This window comes from Eucalyptus grandis, chromosome 8, assembly GCF_016545825.1.
Source record: "Eucalyptus grandis isolate ANBG69807.140 chromosome 8, ASM1654582v1, whole genome shotgun sequence".
Taxonomy (NCBI): domain Eukaryota; kingdom Viridiplantae; phylum Streptophyta; class Magnoliopsida; order Myrtales; family Myrtaceae; genus Eucalyptus; species Eucalyptus grandis.
Window position 1 is genome coordinate 59,776,711 of NC_052619.1, and position 18,552 is coordinate 59,795,262.

Consider the following 18,552-nt stretch of genomic DNA (forward strand, 5'->3'; position numbering starts at 1 on the left):
AGGAGAGAGAAAGAGGTGGGGGGTGTGGGGTTTAAGGGAGGGGGTGGGACCCACCAAATATTACGTGAAGAGAACCTGGACGCCCTTTTTCCTCTCCCCCTTGCTAGCCTCGTCAGCCTTGGAGGACCCTAAAAAAGCATCTCCCATTTCTTTCTCTTTATTTTATTATTATCTTTTGTTCTCGGAAAAAAAAAAAAATCCGTAAAACCGGCGATTTTCTCGTCTTAATTAATTTTCATTGGGCCCAAATCGCCACTTTTCTCTGTTATTAATTAACGCCGGTCAGGACTTCAATGTCAAGTTATCTTCTTTCCTTCCCTGTCTTTTTCCCAAAACAATTTTCGTTTTGTCTAGTTGTCTTTTCCGTTGACACCGCCCTAGGTCGTTTTTCTTAAATGTCTTTTCGCATAATTTATGCCCGAACCCAAAAAATTTGAGCTTTTCGAGAATACCGTTGAAATACTCGAAACGGGTATTCTACGCTTATTTTAAGATTGATTTTCGTTTCGCAAGAGGATCTCGGACCGTCATCTCCAATGCCGAGCGTGCTCCTCATTGACGTGGTATTGAATATTCGGTCGAAATGCATACAGGTCCCCTTTACACGATAATCGACCGTGAGATGAATTTTAATATGGAACGTGCGGTGGAACTCGTGTGTTCTAATTGGATATCGGGCATCATGCTGATGGAGGATTGATTTTCGATGCTAATTGGATTGTTTCTTTATGAGAAGAAGTATAGTTTTTGGTGAATAAGTTTGAGAATTTTAATGACACTAACCTCACAAAATAATAAAGTATGAGTTCGAGAATTTTAATGACACTAACCTTACGAAATAATAAAGAAATGTTAATGACTTTTGATGCGCTTATCAATTCTATGAAAAGCGCAATGACGTATATATTTTGATTGGATATCAGACAAAATGCTGACGGATAAGAGATTTTTGATATCGATTAAACTTTTTTGTGAAAGGAAGTGTGATTTTGACTTAATATGTTATGTAGTATGAGTTCGGGATTTTTTTAATAATAATAACCTTACGAAATCATAAAGAAATGCTGACGACTTTCAATGCACCTATCAATCTCGTAATATAAAGAATCAATATTTTGAAATCTGAATATTTATATGTTTAGCAAGCACACCGGATGTACTTGCTAACAAGATCACTAAGAATTCTAGCAACAACAAAAAAAAGATCACTAAGGAGGTCAGTTTTTTTTTTTTTTTTTTTTTTTGTCGAATAAGTCACTTAAAACGTTGAAGGCTTGAATATATATCGATCGAGTTTAACAAAAAAATATCCGATTTTCAAAATAATATATTATGATAATTGGATAATTCTTTGTTTGATCAGCTAGTTTTTTTTTTTTTTGGGTCGGTATTTGATCGGCTAGTTTATTTGTAATGAAAGTGCATTTACCTTTTCAAATGCTACCAATTTAGGACAAATAACTATCAGACAAAATCCACGTGACACACGTGTCGCCCCCACCCGTTGAAAAGGCCAACCCATAACTGGAATCATTAAATCCGCACAGCCTTTGATATATTCGTGGAGCCATAATTACATATTAATGACCTAGAACAACTCATAAATTGATTTGAAAAAAATATATTTTCTCAATAGAAATTGCTCCAAATAATTTACTCATGAATGATGTTTCCACCCTCAATAACAATTTATATTTTAATATTTTCATTCCTTCATTTTTATAAAAAATATTTTTAAATCATTTATTTGTCTTGATAGCAATGTTCGTGTTTTTTTTTTACATATAAAAAGGCCCATTTTGATCGACAGATGAAGAAAATAAAAAAAAAAAATACACATGGATATTTAAAAAAATGTTAGGAATACATCAAAGTCTACGTATCGGGGAGTGAGCAAAAAAAAAAAAAAATGGGAGGGACGTCGCGGCTGGGGGTACCTTTCGAATTGGCAGTATATGGAAAGGGATATTTTGCAAGAAAAGCAAAGCCAAAGCGTGGAATCGAAAGTGCTGATGGCGACCCCCCCCGTCGCAATCGCGATCGCAATCTCGCCGTGTTGGCGAGGCAGCATTTGCCAGAGGACGTCAACCCCACCCCATAAAAAAAAAAAAAAAAAATCAAGTCGTATCGTATCGTATGGTCCCTCGAAATACGCTCGATCAATTTTCGTTATGTTTTCCTCTAGTCTATTCGGAAAAAAAGGAAAGTCCTCTCTCGAAGGTGCGGTTCGCTTTGTGGGACCCACATGCTCTAATTTTAGACGGAACCAATGAAAACCATTCACGCAACCTCTCGTGGAAATAATGAGTATATATGTGTATGAAAAATCTCTATCTATCTATCTATCTTGTCATGAATAATTTATTAAATAGAGAAATAGACAGAGCCAATGAAAATGGTTCATATAACCCCTCGTGGAAATCATGAGTATATATGTGTAAGATGGATCTCTATCTGTCTTGTCATGAACAATTTATTAAATAGAGAAATGATTTGATAACGATCTTTTATAAACTATTAGAATAACAACATGTTTTGGATTATAGAAGAATCAAATAAAAATAATTATAAATTATTGCATAGCCTAATTTTTTAAGAATTTGTGACTCATAACAAATTATTATTTATGTTGGCAAAACCCATATATATTTAAAAAGGAAAAGGGAAAGTGTTTCATGGGCATGGTAAGAAATTCTGATATTTACTGTTTGATTGTGGTATTTGTATGGATTTCTACAGGCGCATATTTCTTGGTTTTTGGCATGGTTTTGCACAGTGTGCAAACTAGAGAGAGAGAGAGAGAGAGAGAGAGAGAGAGAGAGACTTATCTCCTTTATTGATTCATGCAGAGATTCATGTTAATCATCAATAAATTATAGAGAGAGCTTATTTGCAGAATTCAGAGAGTCACATTAAGCAATTGATTCACCTCAACTAACAAAACTTCCATGCCTTGGAGTGACAATGTCCTAAATCGTATCATATCATCTGGTCTCCCAAATTATAAATGATAAATTTATTTTGTCATCCTCGATTTACTCGGACAAGAAAAGTCCCTCTCGAAGGTGTGATCCGTGGGATCCACATGCTCTAATTCTAGATTAAACCGACAAAAATTATTCATATAATCCTTCATGGAAAAAACAAACATATGTGTTTGTACCATTTTAATAGAGAAATCTCTATCTGCCTTGTCATGAGCAATTTATTAAATATATACTTGGAAAGGAAAAGGGAATGCATGGATTTTTACAGGCATATTTTGCCAGCTGATCTTCCCTGCTCATCTTGGTTTTTGGCATGGTTTTGCTCATTGTGCAAACTAAAAAGGAAGGAGAGAGAGAGAGAGATTTTATCTCCTTTATTTTGATTAATGCGGAGTCTCATGTTAATCATCAATAAATTATAGAGAGAGGTTATTTACAGAATTGAGAGTCACATTAAGCAATTGATTCACCTCAACTAGCAAAACTCCCATGCCCTGGAGTGACAATAGCAGAAGGCAAGATTATCCTGTAATTCCACACCCCAGTTCGGCTGCGTACCCCGCGAGGGGAATTCTTCGGAATACACCTAATCCACGGCCTTACAGAAGCAGAACTGTGCTCAAGAAAGATTGCATCCCGACTCAAGTCGACAGAGGGTATCCGGTCTGTTCATCGATCAGTCAGAACGTGGTAACAAGAAGCTGAAGCCTGAGTTCTCGTGGATTAGCGGCGGAGGCTCGATGTCTGCTATGTCCATTTGTTCCATTGACTTTGATATGTCGTCCACCGAGAATGGAATGCTGCGCAGAGAATAGTTAGTCAAAAAGTTGTGTGCATCGCCTAAAGAGAGACTCTATGGAAGATCAAGTAACGTAGTGGTGTAATGGTAATCGAGTAAGCTTCGGTTCTGTTTCGAGTAAATCTCAAAGCTCACCTGGAATCGTCGTCGAGTAGGAATGAACTACTGACGGCATTGTTTGAATCTTCGGTCATCAACACCCTCATATTTGAAATGACCTGAATGAGAGTTGTTCAGGAAAGCAAAGTTCCGGGTTAGCATTCCTTCCAGTTAAGTATGCTGAAAGAAAATGACCGAGGAATCCCCCACAGACAAGAATGACTCTAACCTAGTTCTAGAGCGAGTAATCCATCGAGAGAAACTTACATCCGGAGATACACTGTGTGTGCCATACTTGTCGTCCCAGTACATCGTACTGATCCGGTACAGCTGCTGAATGCTTAAAACCTGCGACGCGAAAAAAGGAGTTAGATCATATAGGAACTGAGCAGAAGTACAGGGTACTGGAGCTGTTCCCAATCGCCAAAGTTAGCTTGGCGAGTGAAGAAACTCACTGGACACAAATCATGGCTTATTTCATCCAGCGTTTTCTTCGGCTTTTGATGTATGACCTGCATTGCCAAGACCGGACATTTGAGTGATTCTGGGCTCATCTTTCTATAATAGTCGGGGGCAAGCACCAGAAAGTAATGAAACGGACAAAGTAGCCCACTTACCAGAAACCCGATTGCCTGTCGAATATGCTTTAGCTCATCCCAAGCCGAACCTGCATACTGCATAGCTTGGCTTGATTAGAAAGAAACCTAGAGAACAACAACTGAATCATGGTGTCCAAATTGTACCTCGTCCGTTGCCTTGTAACACCAGTGTTCCAGCTCAGCTAAGCCTGCTTTGACATATTCCCCATTGCTAAACGAGCAGCATTCTCGCCGCAACAGAAGACTGGGGGAAAGAATGAAGTAAGATTCTGGTTCATAGTTCAGAAACAATTGAAATACACAATTTTCTAAGTCTGGTACCTGTTGAATAGCTGGACGTTGATGAATGAAAAGATTTGAATGAATACTTTACGAACCAAAAAGGGTGGCACCTGGAACATAACAAAGACAAACATACTCAAAAAATGTCACAACTGCTGAATTGCGCAGATAAATGAATTACAAGATCTTTGCTACTGGGAATATAATTTTGACCAGCAACTAAGAAGAAGATGATGTGGGAGCAATAAATTGTGAAATTCTATATAATTGAAGCTCGTCATGCTATATATAATTTGGGAATAAAGCAGATGCATAAAAGGCCTAAATGCAGTTTACTGACATGATTTGATTTCAGGGTATCTAAGAAGTTCCCGAGGCTCTTCACAATTCCCTGCCAGTGTGCAATTAGAGCTTGCTGGGCTGCTGTATTTGCCACCGAGCGAGCCCCCTTGACTAAGCTCGCTCTTGATGTTCTTGGTGCCTAGTTCATCATTGGCAAAGAAAACTCATGTAAGCTATTCTTGACCGAAGTTATTACCGCAGACAGGAACCTTGTTATCATTTGCCGAACATAATGTCAATCAGCAGTCACTACCTGGATGCATAAGCCGAGTAGTGGAGATATTTCCTTTTTCAGGTTATCTCGAATCATTCCATATATCTTTTCCACGTATGCCGTCAATTGCTGTTTGAAAAGCAAAGCTGGATATTTTGCTTCAACTTGCCGTAAAGAATCCATTCCTCCGCCAATACTGCCGTTGATCATGGATAGGTTAATGCCCTGTGGTGTTCCACGGAAACTCTGAAAGCAAAAAAAGGCAAACGTAAGAATGGGTCGGAAACTAAATTAGTTGAAGTTCATCATACCCATGAATTTATAGTGTTCTCATTCATCCAAAAATGAAGAGCCTCGGTTCAGGCTTAATGAGGAAATTTACTTGTGTCATTCTTCCAAACAGGGTGGCAGACGATGATCTTCGACGCTGTGGGGCCATTCCAGCTGCACCACTTGCTTTTAGTGTGCGTTGGAGCAAAAGCAAAAGTGTCGAGGCATTAGACAACCAATAAGCCAAAACATCATTGTTATCCTGAGTCTGCTCCATTTGATAATATTCAAGTTAGAGAGGCATCAAGTATGGAGGAGATCAACATGAGGGAGAAAATAAAAGCTGTAATATCACGAGGTGTCTCTGACCTCAATAGCATTGCCTATTGTCTGAATGATCCGATCAAAAACGCTTGTACGCTCAACTTCAAAGGATCGCCAGTGTAACAAACATTTATATATGATGCAGGCAGCAATTGGTCGGTTCCCAGAAAAGCCGAGGTGCTGTGCGATACATCTGATGAGCAGCTCTTGATTCTCCTGCTGCTTTTCGTTCAATGACTTTTGAGGTTTATCCTCTATTTCGGAAGACTCTCTGTGGTTGATCGAATGACTATATAGATCCTATTCCATTCAAGACATGTCGAGTGAGAAAAACTCAATATAGAGGACTTCAGAAGTCTTTATGTACATCTCGGAGAGTTTGTCGTACCAGATTTGGCCTCGAGTCTGTTGACAGATGACCACTGTCAGCACCTCTCTGCCATTTTTGCAACAAGACAAGAATTATTTTAGGTCATGATGCTACCAGTGAATCTGGAAATATATGATCCTGAGTTTACCTGAATGATTGATCTGGATCGACCTGAAAGGAACTTATTGGGTGCCATTGACACAGCCTGCTGACGAAATACTTGATTCTCTGATTCTAGATTATTGATCTTCTCTTCTAGCCTAATTATGTGATTGCAAACTGTCAACTGGCCTTACACTTAATTTCACAGATATTAAAGTATCTCAAATACATTCATGAGAACATCAATGTCCCTTAAAATGGTACCCAGATATCAGCGAGCTATGTGTGTCACAAGAAGTCATAAGTGTCATGAAGATGACATGGAAAGTGTACTTACAAATGGATATGTTCAAATGCATGCTTCACTAATATCAATCTATACGTGCTTTTGTTAGGACATAGGAGTTCATTCATTCATAATAGAGAGTGAGTTATCTGAAGGAAGAGTTACCTGGTCAGAGATTCCTGGAGTTGATGAACCTTCTTCTCTGCTTCTTCTAGCTTTTTACGTCGTTCTTCACTGTTCTCCAGGGCTTCTGTGTACTTTTTATCTGATTCACCTGCTCTTTCTCGCTCTGAATCCAGCATGGCCTGGTTGATCATATATTGGTTATAGTTTAACAGTTAATAAATGTCCGTCAAAATCCGCGATGTTATGACTTTTTGCAAATTACCATACCTTCAGGTTCTCCACTTCTGATGTTAGAGATTCGACTTTCTTTGTGTCCTCCACAAAAACTTGGGTTTCTTTAATAACAGGAGGTGCTTCTTCGATGGTTTTTTTGGCAGCTTCTCGTTCCTTGACAAGCTCTGCATTTGATTCGTCGACCTTGGTCTGCAAGGCTTGCACTGTATTTTGCAACTTTGCTATTTCCTGTGCTTTGGCTTCTTCTAAGTCAGTCTGCACAAATGATTTCACTTTGAATGAGAATGCAGTCAAGTACTGAGAACACAGTATTCCAAAGAGGCTTTATACTAAGTGACCCATAAAAGAGGGAGCTCCACACTAAGAAACAAGATATTACCCTTAAACGTTTTTCCAGTTGTAGGCGCCACGTAAGTTCTTCCACATGTTTTTCAAGCTTATCCTTTGCTTCTTTGAGTGCGCCTGTTTCCCTTGCAGCCTGGAAACATGACAGGAGTTGAAAGTGTTCAGCCCAGTGAAAACAAACAGGAATGCCACGATACAATCTGTAAGAACGTCCGCGTAATATCTCTCCATTTCTGAACAGTATTGACAATTACATAGCCATGAAGAAGACATATCAAAGAACAGCTCGAAGATATAATCGACACGTCTTTAAGATAGATTCATGTCACCATCTTCGTTCCCTTCCGTTGAGGTAAAAAACTTAGAAACCAACATAACCCACCTATACTTTTATTTTTCCTGCTAGACCATTTTCCTCGAGAACTATTGCATCATTCTGCATAGTATTTTGTGTGGCAAAGTACAGAAGATTACGTAGTGCATACCATTTTCAGTTTCCTAAGTTCTTTTTTGGCAATCCTTCCTCTCCATCTACATTGTGCAACTGTACATCCCCTTTGAAGCCTCCTGTAGTAGGAGGCAGCCCTATGACACCGCCATCTCGTCTGCATTTGCAAGAAGTAAGAGAACAAAAATTGTTAGCATGTACTACGCTTGATATCAAGTGATGCGATTGAATTATTCCTAGAATTTAACCTGAATAATGATCGCTGCTTTTGTTCGCTTCCTGAATCTGAATTCTTTTCGTGCAGCCATCGACCTTAAACCCACTTGCAAGACGAGCACTGAAGCACGGAGTTTGCTGTAAGTCATTCTTGCTTGGTACCTACGTATGTGTTTCTGAATTTTCACAGCATTTGCCTCCCGCCTCATCTGATCGTAAAGCTTGTAAGCCAACCGTCCTGTCATCATGTAGAACAAGATGAGGATTTTTTTCTTCTGAAGTGTGGGAAAGGCATGACTTTTCTGGTTACCCTCCTATAAAGGGGAAAAAAAATGCTCGACTTGCCTCTCCACAAAGATTGAACAACGATCGTTGCCTTTCTAACAGCAATGAATCGCTTGCGAGCATGGTGGGTCCTTATACGTCGTTGGATTGTTTTCGCAGCGTTGCTCAGTACCTCTGCTCTCCGTGCATCTAATTCAGCCATCTGACCGGCCCTCAAGAAGACTTTTGTTTTACCTATCTGCACACATAAATGGTGTATTGACATTAAATTTTATAGAACTAACGCAAACTTCAATGTGTTTAAAATATTTTTAAGCAAAGACGATTCCTTTAAATAAGAAACTATGGTTGCAGCATAGAGAAAACTCGAATGTTTTGGCTGCCAAAAGTTGAGGGCTGAAATGATCAGTACTGATCACACAGACTGAATAACAGTCACTAAGGAGAAGTATAGAAACTATAGGAGCTACCTGAAACCCTTTGAGCCCCTTCTTTTCGAGAATCTTCTTGCAAGCTTCCTTTTCGTCGAAGCTATTTTTGCAAGAAAATGTAAAATTCAAACATCAGGAAATCCAATTGTTTTTTCTACAATAATCAGCAAAAACTAGAAATAATAAAGGTATGGCCATGCATCTGCAGCCAAACGGCAATGTTCTAGTTGATTTAAACTGTATATCAGATACTCACTTTCCTTCGACAAACTCCGGAGCAAGAATTCCAAAGCGGTTAATGAAGTCAAAGAAGGGGCGGCGAGTTGGGTATCCAGCACAGCTGATTCTTATCGCCTCTAAGACACCCTGCAGAAGACACTCATCATGTCTAGCAGCAAACCAGATATTCATATAACAAATGAAGATGAGGTATGAAATCATGTCGTACTCACACCACAACGCAATTGTTGCATGATATTGACATTCTCAAATATGGCTGGTTTGAGAAGGTTGTTTGGCTTAACACATCTGATATAGTGGGGTTCCGTGGAGTTCAATGTTTCCATTAGTTGTTGTAGTTGCAGCTGCATTATTAAGTCATCGAAATTGTTAGGAGTGAGGTATACTAGGGAAACTGGGAAAGAAAAACACTAAACCAAGATCACCTTGAATCGAGATCCGATGGAGGAAAACTTGGAAGATTTGCTGGTCTCCTCTGGGAGAGGAGGAAAAAGGCCAGCGACAAAACTACACTTCGACGCACCCAACAAATCTTGATGCTCCGGCACGACATAGTCCTTGTTCTTGTCTAGGAATTGGTCAGATTGGTACAAGACCTGGAAAAAAAAAATTGCAAGGAGAGAACTTCATGGATGTGAAAGCAACTTTACTTTCACATATATTAGAGTCCGTCAACATATCATACCTCTCCAGCATAATGTGCGATGGTAAAATCAGTCCGTGACAGTTTTGGTTTGATGAAGCGCTTGTTAGTTTTGAATGTCTGATAAAGTTTGTTTGCGAATGTTTCATGCGTTGACTTGGGAAACATACTGCAAATAAACATTCTTAACTATTAACAAAGTCAGAAATAGGGATCAATCTCGTGAATAAGACAGAAATCCCGAAGCTCCAAACATTTCAAAGGAACACAATCACCAGCTCCATAACTTTGGATGGGGCAGAATATTGTCAGATGAAATATTCTATTTGAAACTAGAACCTGCAATGGTGATAAATGGGCAAAATAGGGGATCTTACCATGCTTCATCAAGCAGGGCGACGATTCCACCGGGTTTCTGCAGCAAGAAAACCATACATGTAAATTAATGGAAGTTTTAGAATACTTCATGATGATAACTAACAAGAGACGGATCAAACCTTTTCAATAAGATCCAAGACATCTTGATTATCGACGAATTCTATGTAGCTCCAATCGATCTCTTCTTTTGTGTATTCTTCTTGTTCCATCTTGAAGACGTGCTGAAATTCATCAACAAACATTATGAGGACAATATTGATAAGGCCAAAGTAAAGTTATCGGGTAAGCATAACAATCCTTACCTGGTTAAAGTGTTGTTGCAGTTTCTCATTTGTAAAGTTAATACAGAACTGCTCAAAACTGCAAAATGATGTTGAAGTACCAGATTACGAAAAAAATAGCTTTGAATCTACTGTTGTTCATTACAGTGCTTTTAAGTGGTTTATCCAATGCTTACCTATTAGCTTTGAAACTTTCAAAGCCATAAATATCAAGGACTCCAATCAGTGATTTTGAAGTGGCATCTTGTCCAATCGAGGAGTTTATTTTGTCAACTAACCTGTGCATTGGCAGCATAGAGTTGTCAGGCAGAAACTCATTACACCTTCATAAACCTTTGTCATTAGAGTCAGTTTGGCACTTTACCAATCAAACAACCGGGAATATATTGTCTTTGCTAATCCATCCCTGCTAACAGTTGCACTTTGAGGATCAAGACAACGCTTTATGACCTCTTCAGGAGTGATCATAACACGCTTGCATAAAGCATCTTCCAGCGCTGTGGGGTCACACCTTAAATTAATGGAAGATCATTATTACCACTAAATTCCGCACATTTATAGGCCTGTCTAGAATAGAACAAAAAATACACGTAAGTATAGCTTAGTCCAAGTACAGTCACGGCAGTTCTTACATGAGAAGCTCTGCTGTCATTTTGAGATGAAATATTCCTTGATCATCTTGGGGGACGGATGAATCAATTTCCTTTCCCTTGCAAAATACAATATTTCCAAGATGGAGAATCGCAGCAACAACTCTAAAAATTGCTTCCTGAGGGGAGAATAGGAGTCAGGAGACCTGAGAAATCAACCTGTCGGTACTGTAGATTACTTACTGCCAATGATTAGTCGATCGCCATACCTGATCTTTTGCACTTATTCCCACGATGTCCATGGCTCGTCTAGTGGCAAGATAGTCATGTGCATCGTTTACACCAACCAGCTCATAGCATTTGGACTGGTTGAGATAATGAAATGATTTGGGATTTGCTAGCTTGTACTTCTCAATTTCCTATGGAGATACAGTAGTAACAAGAAATATGAGATGTCCATGAACATAGATGTGGACAAATAGAGGGCCGTGGATGCCATAATAATAGCAATACCTCCTGAGGAGCTGCACAAAGCATGTAAAAGCAATGGTAATTGCGCTCCGGATCATTAATTTGGCAAACACGAGACCTCTCTAAAAGGTATGTCCTAATGGCTGCGCCCGATATTCTTCCGTGCTTATCAAACTGTATCTCCACAAACTTCCCGAAACGACTGCACCAATTTAATTTGTAGAGTATCATGTCAATTTCTTGACAAAGTCAAAATAACTCTACAACACAACTCATGCCAATGCCCTAACATTGAGGGAGAAAAAAACTCAACAGCTGCTTTGATTTTCATTCTAACCTGGAATTGTTATTTCGAACAGTTTTGGCATTCCCAAATGCTTCAAGAACCGGATTTGACTGTATTTGCACAATTTCCAAGTAAGAAAATAAAATGTGGCCTCATGAATAAGTATGGTTAGACCAATTAAGAGTAACTGGGCATTTAATCATACTTCTAGAACTTGTTGTTCAACTGTCCGTCCTTCGGTTGCAGCTCGGCCTCCCAAAAAGGCAAGGTATCTCATAAGCATTTTCGTGGTCTCAGTTTTTCCTGCTCCACTTTCTCCACTGACTAGAATAGAATTACTCTTTCCCTCATGTATCATTGCCCTGGTTTCACATAATTGCACTACTATTAGTAACTGGGTCCTCAACTTCAGAAATGAACGATTAAGTCTTTGAAATTTTAAATTGAAGTTACCTGTATGCAACATCAGCCACTGCAAAAACATGGGGGCTCAGTTCCCCAAGAGGCGCTCCCTTATATTGTTGCATCATGTGAGAATCGTAGATATGAGGAAGTCTTTGGAATGGATTAATGGCAATAAGAATGCTTCCAGTGTATGTCTGCCATGAACGAAGCACAATCAACAATGTTGTCAATGGAAACTCAGTAAAAATTAAGGAACAGCTCTGAAGTTTGGAAACATTAGGATGTAAAAAAGGCAAGCGAAATTACATAGATTTCATTCAATTCGTATCTCGTCTTCAGATTCTGCAGAACTCCAGGCTCGTGCAAGTACGATAACTTGGTCATGTCATCAACTCCACCTGCCGGAGCTTCCATGTCTTTCGGGTATAGTTTTGATAAGTTTGCGACCACCTGAAAAGAAAATTTGTGTTAGGAACCATTTTCAAACCTGCAAGTATGATTGTAATGGGCTTCAGTGACAACTTAAGAACCATGTAATAGGATGCACCCTTTGAGCTTTTACCTTATCATTGTTTTTCAGTGAAGACAACTACATATCATCTGCTGATCAACTACAGATATAAATACGTTGAGCATAGCAAAATCTTTTGATTTATAGGAAGATAGAGCATAGCACCTTCCCCTGGGGCTGCTCTATGAACAAAGGACATCCTATGTCATTGATTATGCAAATGGTTCAAAGTCTACTTTTAGAAAAGAAATCTGATGTGACCATGCTGGGGGAAAAATATAACAACAATGAACTCAACTCCACCTCCAAAAATCACGAGTAGGACTTGCGTCAGTGCAGTGCATACAGGGAACTAATAGCAGGTACACAATTGCCTTCACTAAAACCTTAGACATTACTGTTAAGCTTAGTCAAAGTCACCACATTCGAGTAATTAGTAATGTCGAACCTTCTTCCCATCAGTGGCCTGAATCTCAACTTCCTGCCCATTGATCTTCAACACCTGGCCGTCAATCCAAGCTGATTCAGGGTCTTCGACCCAGACATGAGAACCGACAATTATATTCACCGGTGTTCCCTGCAGACACGAATGCAAAAACATAAGACTTTCAGCAGACACATTATGACATGCAAGAACATGACTTAACCCATGAAAATACAGAGAAACTCATGATCATCTACATTATTCTTTCTATTGGATCAAGAATTGGGAAGGATATATGAAGATCGTCAGGACTTAGAAGAAGAAACCAACAACTATTTACATATTTTGGATATAGCAAATCATTAAAAAAAAAAAAAAAAAGTCTAAAGTTTGTGCAATGTCAGTTAATATAGAATCAAGCAAACATCAAATGGATCGCAAATGTTTGCTTAGAACTAAAAAAAACGTCGAATGTGGCTCGAGTCATTTCAGACAAGTATGGAATTGCTGTCAATAGCTAATTTAGATGAAATGATTGATTGGAAGAAATTAAATCAATGAGTTTTTTTCTGATTCATCACCAGATACCAGTTTCCAGAAATAAAAAACGGTTTGTGTCCAAGTAGATTTCCTCAAACACCATTATTTTTCTTTTATGACGATCACCAGCGATTCAACTGCTAGAGTCCCCCCACAACAAAAAAACACACTTTTTCCAGCAATATCCGTTTCATTCGACTGCATGCCAATCTTCCTATGATATCTCCGGCATATGCAGTGGCTTAAATTGTCTTAACTAATCTGTGATGCTTGCTTATCTTATTACATTTGCAGAAACCAAGTCTTTCATAAATTCCACCTATGATCCAGAGACCCAAAAACATGGGACATGCAAACCAACATTGCACGGGGTACTCAAATGGAAACATAGTAAGCACAAACGCTGCAAAAGCAATGCAAATTAAAAGCAGATCAAAGGTGATCACAAGCAAGACATACCATTTTGTGCTTCAAGATTGAGGTTTCTCAGTGAACAGGTTTTTGGTTCAGAAAGGTCATGACAATCTCAATGACTGCCGCACCAACCCGAAATCTTCAGCCTCACACATTTCGCCTCTCCAACTGAAAGTTATCAACTTATTGATCCCACCATTGAAATCTTCAAGAGCACAAATTATGCCGAAGATATGGAAACCTATGCCCTCAAATGAATTGGGTTTTCGGGTACCAGGAAGGATCAATGATGCATGATCCAGTTGCAATCACTGGAATCGGGCAACCACCCAGAATAGAGAGGGGGAAAAAAGGGGGAACAATGATGGGATTAGTGGCAATATTTTCTGGAGAAAGTGAGAGAAAACGGGTCTGTGATGGAAAAGAGGAGAGAAAAAGGAGGAGTTCAATGGGGGGCTATTGCAAAGTCTTCATTTTCTCTTTTTCATGTCTTGTGCAAAAGTGGATGTGGGAGAATGGAGTGGTGTTCGCAATGTGACATTCTTCAAGAGGGCCGTTAAGTTCGGTGCCTTCCCTCTCGCGCCAATTCCTGACCGCATAAAAACCATGTCTCTCTCTCTCTCTCTCCCTCTCTCTCTCTCTCTAAATGAAGAAGAGAAGACATGGCCAACCCGCCAATGCACTCTCTCTAAATGCAGAAGGGAAGACATGGCCGCCAACCCTCCAATGCAAATGAAAAATCGCACAAAATTAAGGAGTTAAAAAGTGAAATGATTGACGGCTGAGTCATGTGGGAGGGTGAGGAACAGACCGAAAAAATGGTGGGAAAAAGAACTGTAACTTACAAAGATAAGATCAACCGACGACACAAATGGTGTCTTGTTAAGACCAAGACATCCTCAACAAACAAAACCAGTGACTTGAAGTCCTATCTCCTCGTCCCAGAAGAACTTCCGAGTTGTATTTTAGAACATTAGGCATCAATAGGTCATTCGCCAGCAGGAAATCATCAAGGAACACCTTTTCTTTCGTTAGAGGGATGATGATGAGATGATATAGAGGTCCGCAAGCTGGAAAAGGAGGAGATTTTTTGATTTTGCATCTACAACTGAAAATGTAATTCCATCTTTTTGGCGGTCTGAGTGATTCATCAAAAAGCTATATCTAATTAAACAGAATTTATTTATGAAAGAAACTGACACATGGCATTGTTTGTACTGAGGTGCGGATTAGCATTTTCCTTGCACTGTTTTAAGTTTTAACTGTCTTTTCATTGCCAGAATAGACTACTTAATTTGGACTCTTCAAAACTTTTTTTTAGTTCCATGGTCCAATGTCTCATAATAGTAATAATACATGTGACACCAGCTAGACTTGTGTCTCTGTAACTTTTGCAATTTTGACAAGTTGGTCCTCAAATTTCTTGCAATCTTGGGATTGGCCCTTGGAGACTACTAAACATGGAAAGGCAAATGCTTGCCCCAAATAATAATAATAATTAAAAAAAACATATGTGGAAAATCAGCAGTATTTACATTGAACAATTTTGTGAAGCCATTACCATCAAGAATATGGCATCTTGAGTTTAAATCCTATAGACCCTATATTTTCCTTCCTTATGATATATTTCTACAATTAATCTTGGGCCAAAATTCAATTTACGCGTGTAAGGGAGTGTTAGAATATTAAAAAGAAAAAAAAATCAAACATGCCTTATTTAATAGCTTAAACTTTTAAAATGGTCGGTAGTAATCTCACGAAATATTTCAATGATAATATCTTATTATAAAAAATACATAAGAGTTAGGTCGAACAAACATAATGGAGTTCTCTACTCATGTATAGTAACAAAGATTCACATGTTATTCCGTTTTAGGTACTTCACATCAACTTTATAAAACTCTATTAAATTTAAATCATTTGTTGCTCTTTATATAAGTATCTAATTATTTGCATTTTATAGTTCTTATATCAAGTAACGTTTGCCTTTCTTCATAGCATTGTCTTACGATAATCGGTCGAGGAAACATCCTCATGCAAGGATGGCTCACTGCACATTATTTTCTCTCTCATTCCAATTTCTTATCATGGTAACAATCAATTAATCATCATTTAAGCTCATTACAACAAGCATTTCATACATAGAGCTAATGCCAGCAAAAAATATGGTGGGCATGCATTATCGATCCATATTAAAAACATATTTCTTTTTTGGAAATAGAAGCCCAAAAATAATACCCATTAACAGTAAGGATTTTTCAAGAACACGTGCTGAGAAGAAGAGACATGTTCTTCTCTATTCGGCCAAAGCGGCGATAAAAGACAATCTCGTTTTCTGGACACAGGATGCAACGCACAACCAGGGTCAACAGTCAACAAGAATATGAAACCTTGATTTAAAAAAAAAGCACATCAGCACACATCTTCTAGATGGCCTCATGACACATCTTCTAGATGGCCTCATGACTAACTTTACTCTCATAAGGAATATAATAAACCTAATACAAAGATTGATCTTAATAATTAGTTTGATTACACATCCACTTACATCTATCACATCCTTTTATAAATTAATTTAAACCCATGGTAACGTTTCTATCATTTCTCTAAGAAAAATTTGTACATTTTCAGTTATAGGATATCGAGAATACTTCATTAACAACTAGACCAAAGTCATTAGTAAGAACAATGGCATCAAGGGGGTGCCAGAAATAGAAACTACAGTGTGAATGCTAAATCTAAGGTTAAGTATTTGGCTCATAGCCAGTATGGGTTTTAGCCAAACACATGATTTTGGAAGAATTGAAACGATAACAGGTCCCTAACGCGACTGGATGAGTGCTCTTTGAAATTGCATGAGTTGCATATCCTTTTGAGGGAGAAGTGCATGATGACATTATCATGAGGAAGGTCGAGTCAAGCGAAAAGGAAGCAGTTGATAGATGGACAGGCACGTGTTTGAATCTGGGTATGAATTCTTTTCTGGGTCCGGGTCTTTTTACGAGAATGCTTTCTAGATGGAGAATATTTCACCGAGGAATTCCTTGGCCATGCACTAGAGACGTAACATTTTTCGGCGTGGGGTACACACAGATGAGAAAATCTGGGCATGCATTCGTTATCGGTTAACGTGTTTGGTGATCCATATGTGAAGCATCAAGGTTTACAGCCGCCGAATCCAGATCTCGCCGGCGAGACTGCTACGGACTCGAAGCCAGCTTCGGGGTCTTGGGTGTTTACCTGCTGGGGACCTAAGTCCATTCGAAACGGCACCCAGGTCGACATGGACTTACAAAGGTCTGGCTCAAGGAGGTCATATTAGTCGAACCGGCACCCAGGTTTGACCACCAGGGACCTGGCGATGTGGACACGACCGGGGACCCAATTCTAACACCTAGGTCCCGGGCCGAATAATTTGGGATGAAGGTCCCACTAGGGTCTTGTGTTTGGCTATTGGGAACTCGAGTTTGATTGCTAAGAACCCCAAGCTCTCACAACAACTCGGAATCGACTAGCCAAAGCTTCGGACCCAGACATTAGAGTCTCAAATTCTAACAAACGCGATCCTATTCCTAAGACCGACCGCAGAGTCTAGGATTCAACCCCAGGGACCTTGGTTTGGCGCTGCAAAGACTCGAACCAAGTGATGAGGCGCCCAGTTCAAAGGTTGGCAGCTCGTGCTTTACAGTCCACAGCTTGGATCCAGCACGTGGGCACCCAAGTCTGACCCTTGGACACCCAAGTCTAAGGCAAATGGCCTCGAATGGTCAGTTGATGATTATAACGGAGGTCAAACGAATCAAAAGAAGATCTTTATTTGCATAATCCATTTTTCATTTTTATAGGAGTGATTTTCATTGCCAGTGAAATTAATTCCTAATCAATTCATAATTCTACGCACAAAAATAAATGAGGAAATTTGGACAACCAATTTTTCCCTTGAAAGAAACTTTAGACAAGCGTGAGAAAACCGTCGTAGACGTTTGGAATATTAAATAAAACATGCATCAATGAGGACTCTTCATATATTGAATAGACTTCTAATTGGCCTGATGAATTGAATTCTAAACCCACTTTGTACCTTGTGCACGACATCTTAGGGGTTGATGACAAATCATTAATTAATGGGATCAATCTAGAAAGGCTTTCTAGTTTCTACATGTATGGTCAGGGAGACTAGCAATTTGATATTTGACTGATGAGAGCGACGTTCTTCTAGCACGTGGGTTTGGTGAAGACCGACAATGAAAAAACCAACGACCAGAAACATTGTCAAGTCCCTCATTTTATCTAGCATAAAATTATCACAAAGCGATGATTCCAATACTTAAAATATGACACTAAAAAGCAGCATGTAATAATCAATTATCGAATATGTTGACATAGTTATAATTCTAGCTAACTATTCTTTTGCTAGGAACATATTGTGATTTCTGAGTTTAAACATCACAAATTTAATATACCACCTTTTATATATTTGGACTATCGTAACCTTTCTCTTTAAGAAAATTCATAAATAGATAAAATCCAAGCATCACCGAACCCCGCACTGCGTGAACATAATGACGATATTGCATTATCAGTCTAGAAAGTGAATGAAATTAACCCAT

General features: G+C 38.9%; 1 protein-coding gene across 1 annotated transcript; it reads right to left on the reverse strand.

Moving 5' to 3' along the window:
- Positions 1-3,663: 3,663 nt before the first annotated feature.
- LOC104415385 (myosin-9) lies at positions 3,664-13,141 on the reverse strand. The gene is made up of 37 exons (XM_018860851.2): positions 13,013-13,141; positions 12,360-12,503; positions 12,102-12,247; positions 11,854-12,010; positions 11,700-11,758; positions 11,405-11,564; positions 11,161-11,310; positions 10,934-11,070; positions 10,666-10,812; positions 10,478-10,579; positions 10,323-10,380; positions 10,140-10,241; positions 10,020-10,057; positions 9,685-9,811; positions 9,425-9,595; positions 9,212-9,343; positions 9,016-9,125; positions 8,799-8,859; positions 8,389-8,566; positions 8,076-8,281; positions 7,865-7,984; positions 7,414-7,512; positions 7,068-7,289; positions 6,840-6,979; positions 6,435-6,546; positions 6,305-6,352; positions 5,962-6,216; positions 5,705-5,860; positions 5,362-5,568; positions 5,107-5,247; positions 4,806-4,876; positions 4,629-4,728; positions 4,503-4,559; positions 4,341-4,397; positions 4,153-4,233; positions 3,922-4,004; positions 3,664-3,787 (listed from the first exon to the last, which is right to left on the reverse strand). Exons 2-37 carry the CDS (start codon positions 12,465-12,467, stop codon positions 3,664-3,666), a joined length of 4,422 nt encoding a protein of 1,473 aa, XP_018716396.1. The 5' UTR covers positions 12,468-12,503; positions 13,013-13,141.
- Between the last annotated feature and the right edge of the window lie 5,411 nt (positions 13,142-18,552).